This window comes from Eurypyga helias, unplaced genomic scaffold (assembly GCF_000690775.1).
Source record: "Eurypyga helias isolate BGI_N326 unplaced genomic scaffold, ASM69077v1 scaffold43754, whole genome shotgun sequence".
NCBI classification, from domain to species: Eukaryota; Metazoa; Chordata; class Aves; order Eurypygiformes; family Eurypygidae; genus Eurypyga; species Eurypyga helias.
The window spans coordinates 64,811-68,904 of NW_010245391.1; the positions used below are offsets into that span (position 1 = coordinate 64,811).

General features: G+C 46.2%; 1 protein-coding gene across 1 annotated transcript in view; it reads right to left on the minus strand.

Moving 5' to 3' along the window:
• Positions 1 to 2,335: 2,335 nt before the first annotated feature.
• VGLL1 (vestigial-like family member 1) overlaps positions 2,336 to 4,094 on the minus strand; it is a 4,037-nt gene continuing 2,278 nt past the window's right edge. The window contains exons 3-4 of the mRNA XM_010150031.1: positions 3,030 to 3,089; positions 2,336 to 2,376 (exon numbers count right to left, since the gene is read on the minus strand). Of these exons, the coding sequence (XP_010148333.1) occupies positions 2,336 to 2,376; positions 3,030 to 3,089 (101 nt within the window). The remainder of the gene's footprint in view (positions 2,377 to 3,029; positions 3,090 to 4,094) is intronic.

The following is a 4,094-nucleotide window of genomic DNA, read 5'->3' on the forward strand; positions in this document are numbered from 1 at the left end:
TCAATTTAAACCCGTTACCCCTTGTCCTGTCACTACAGGCCCTTGTAAAAAGTCCCACCCAGCTTCCTTGCAGGCCCCTATGCCTGTGTCCTGGGACACACACAGTGAAAAAATGTACAGCAGTTCCTGTGGCTTATTAAAAAAGGCCCCAGACCCCTCACAGGGTAGGCACGTCACACACCGCAGCGTTTTTCTCCCCATTAATCTCTGACCAGGGCTCACAGAACAGTAGTTTGCATTTCATCTGCCCGTCAGAAAAAGACAGGAGAAAAGCCATTTGTGCAAAGAAGTTATTCCTGGACTAGAGCTTTAGAAATGGTATCAAATGAAGACAAATAGTGGTTTCTGACAGGGTCAGTAAATTACCAGAAAATGTAACTCCAGGCCCACGTTTGTCCTTCTGTCCTTGGGAGCGGTCTCTGCAGAGGTGCGCTAGCGTTCGGGGTGTCAGAAGCTGCTGGAACGGGTACATCCCGCATCCCTTCTCCTCCCGTCACCACCATGATTGCTGCATTCAGAGGAGGAACCGAAAATAACCGTGGGAAGTACCAGATGGCAGCTGCTGAATGCAGCACGCCGTCTGCCAAGTCCTTCTGAGCAGAAGAGCGCAAGTACGGAATGGGAATGAAGATGCCACGGTGGCGGTATGGCAGCATGGGGAACGCAGCACTAGCTTGGGCGGAAAAGCGAGGAACATTCCACTCTGGACAAACAATATGGTAGAGGAATATATATATTTTTATGTATATCTATTATACACACTCACATATAAAAGCCCAGCATAGGGAACTGCTGGGAAATGTCCAAACCTCCATTCCTACTGAATCATTAAAAGCAAATTGTACTGATGGGTTAATTATGTTTATTGCAGAGGAAAAACAAGGTGCCCACAAACCCAGGGATGCTCTGGGGCATCCTGCTGCGGCGGTGTAGGACAAAACGCCGGAGCAGTAGCACCTCTTACCCAAGGTCATCGTTCCTCTAGCAGCCAGGGAGGAGAGCAAGCACCTGCATGCCCAGCACGGAGCCCGGCACGATGGCTCTTGGTGCTGGTGAGTGGGGTTTGGGATAAGACACCTGCCCTCGGGCTGCCCGGGCACTTACTCCCTTTCCCCAGGTCTGCCACACAGCCGGATGGTGAGGACGTGGCACTGCCAAACCCTGAAGCGATGGCTCAGAGTGTTCCTATTTCAGGGCAGAAGCACCGGTGATGCCTTGTGTCCTTGCAATAAGTGACACACATTTAAAAAAAGGGCTTTTTTCCCCCCATGCTGTCCAACCCCACTTGGTTGATTCCCCACTTTGAGTACTTCCAGCTGTGATATGCACACAGCATCAACCTCTGTTCCAAGCACTGCATCTTAAGAGCATTTAAATATACTGTTACAGGTCAATAAATATACTGTTACATGTTACGGGTACAAATTGAAAACAGGGAGGTTTAGATTAGATATCAGGAAGAAATTCTTCACGGTGAGGGTGGTGAGGCACTGGCACAGGTTGCCCAGAGAAGCTGTGGATGCCCCATCCCTGGAAGTGTTCAAGGCCAGGCTGGACGAGGCTTGGAGCAACCTGGTCTAGTGGAAGGTGTCCCTGCCCATGGCAGGGAGGTTGGAACTGGGTGATCTTTAGGGTCCCTTCCAACCCAAACCATTCTATGATTCTATGTCTTTTCAGACCTTAGAGATAAATACTTCAAGTATTTTCTTTTAAGAGAAATTCTTTTTATGAGGGCAAAACAGAGCCTTCGGGCATATGCGTATTACGTAGTTTCTGAAGAACACCCCTGTGAATTGCAAGTATGGTTACAAATTACTGTATTTCCAAAACATAAATACGGTCACGTGCTTTGCTGACCTGTCTTGAAGTCTCTTATCCATGGTCTGAGACTGCTTGAAACAACATGGAAGTACCAAATCACGATAGGAAGCTGCAGCACCGAATTTAAACTACCTGCATCCCTGCAGTTACCAGTTGTTAACTGTGTTGATAAGAACCATCCTTCTCATCAAGAGATGGTAAGTGAATAAACACAGAAAGATTAAAAAGTGCTAAGAGTCCTTTTGGAGACTGCTACATGAAAAGCCTTAACTAGACAATATTTCTTCACAACAAACACACTGTCAGGTTTACTACCACAGCTATTAGAAGTTATTTACTGAATAGAAAAAGATGATTTTTCATTCCCCAAGTAGTCAATAGTACATGTATTCTTCCAACTGAGAGAAAAAGCACAGGATAGCTGCAGTTCATTCCTTCTTGATTCACAGTTGCAAATAATAAGAGTTCACAGCAAGAACTTCCTCTTTCAGAGTAAAGTAGAAACATCCAGTTGCTAAAAGTACAAATCCCGCCTTCTGTCATGAATCTGAATACCTGAAAGACACAGCAGTATCAGGACAGTCAAACACCACGGTCCACACAATCTCTCCGGATGTTGTGCAAACAAAATTGCACCTTTGGGTTTTCTCTGATGCAAGAGGGCTCTTACTCAAATAACCAGAATGACCCATCCAAAGTATCCCCAAAATATTGCAGGACACAGTATGACACAGTCTCAACAGACTAAAAGTATGGAAGCCTGAAGGCTTTGGGAATAATTTCTTACACCTCCCCTAGCAGCACGGTGGGTTTGTCAGTGAAAACTGCAGTAATGCTAGCACACGGGTCCAACAGGGACCTCAGCCTGAAGCTGGGTGCTTGACACACAAAATAAGGGGTGCCCCATCTTTCTGGGATCTGAAGCCTGGGCAGCCGGTGCAAAACAGGCATTGCGAAGGGGCAGGATGATGGTATAACCACAAAAACCCAAGTAGATGGAGTTAGAAAATCATGTATCTCATTTTAATAGAATGTTTTCCCTCTGTAGTGATGGTTGGTGATGTGTCTACGTGGGGGGAAACCGAGGTTTTGAAATACAGTCTGTGAACAAGCAAGGAAGCATCTTTAATTCTGCACACACAAGCAAAGCAGCTATCCTTCCCAGGAGAGCGCTGATTTGTTCCAAACCTGCGGGTTTCATTACTCACCTGCAGCGGCATGGCTTACACTGGGATTTTCTGAGCCTTGGTAAGAGCTTGCTTTCCTCTCTTTAAAAAAAAAAAAAAATACTGGAGATGAGCAGAGATTCCACACAGAGCTAAAAGTAGACAGTAGTTCCTAAAGAAACCTTGTGCTTTTGCAGCCCAGCCTATAGCACAGGTGCTCGGGAGCTCTGTGCTGTCTGGCACAGCAATATACACTTCCATAAATATAAATATCAGCTGTTCTTAAACATGACACAGCGCAACGAGAACTATATTGAACAGATAGAGCCAAGAAACAGGGACTCCCACAGCCAGACTAGATGCACACATCCTAGGGGCTTGCCAAAGACTCCCCGTGAGCACAGCCCAGCCATTTCTTATACGTTCTTTTTTTTGGGTGGCAGGATGAGCACATGTATGAATTTATACATGGGGTGTTATAAGGCACCCCAAATATTCAGGAAGGCCCTGTAAACATCCTAAAATGAAAACTTCAATTGGCAATGGTTGGGGAACATCAAGCTGTTTAATTTCCTTTTCAAATTTTTCCTCGCTCATTTTCTTTGTGAAATTTTGAAACAAGTCCACTGCTGCTAGCAGTGCTTCCATTTCTGACCCCAAGACTAGTGTCACTAAACAACTCCTTTTCTGGAGGAGTCGGTTCCTTGGGCTCCCAAGCCTTCACAGGCTCACATTGCCTCCTTGGGGGAAGAGGGCACCTAACCTCATTCTTAAATTCAATCCTAGAAGTCCAGACGGCGTTTTAAAAGTAATTAGACTCTCATTTACTAGCTGCAAAAGGTCTAGTGTGTGCTGGTGCAACACGTACACAGAGCCTCAGCTAAACCTAACTGGGTACCACGAGCAGAAAGCTTGTACCCCAGCTGAAGACATCCACACACTCCCTTTTCCATGCGCAGACAGGCGTTAGACACCCTAGCAGGAATAAGCAGAACACCTACAGCTGGGGTCCTCATAACAACATAGCTGCGGTGTAGCCTCAGAAGAGGAGCTGTGGATAAGACTGCCTCCAGATATAAACAGTAGCTCTAGCCCACGTCCTGCCAA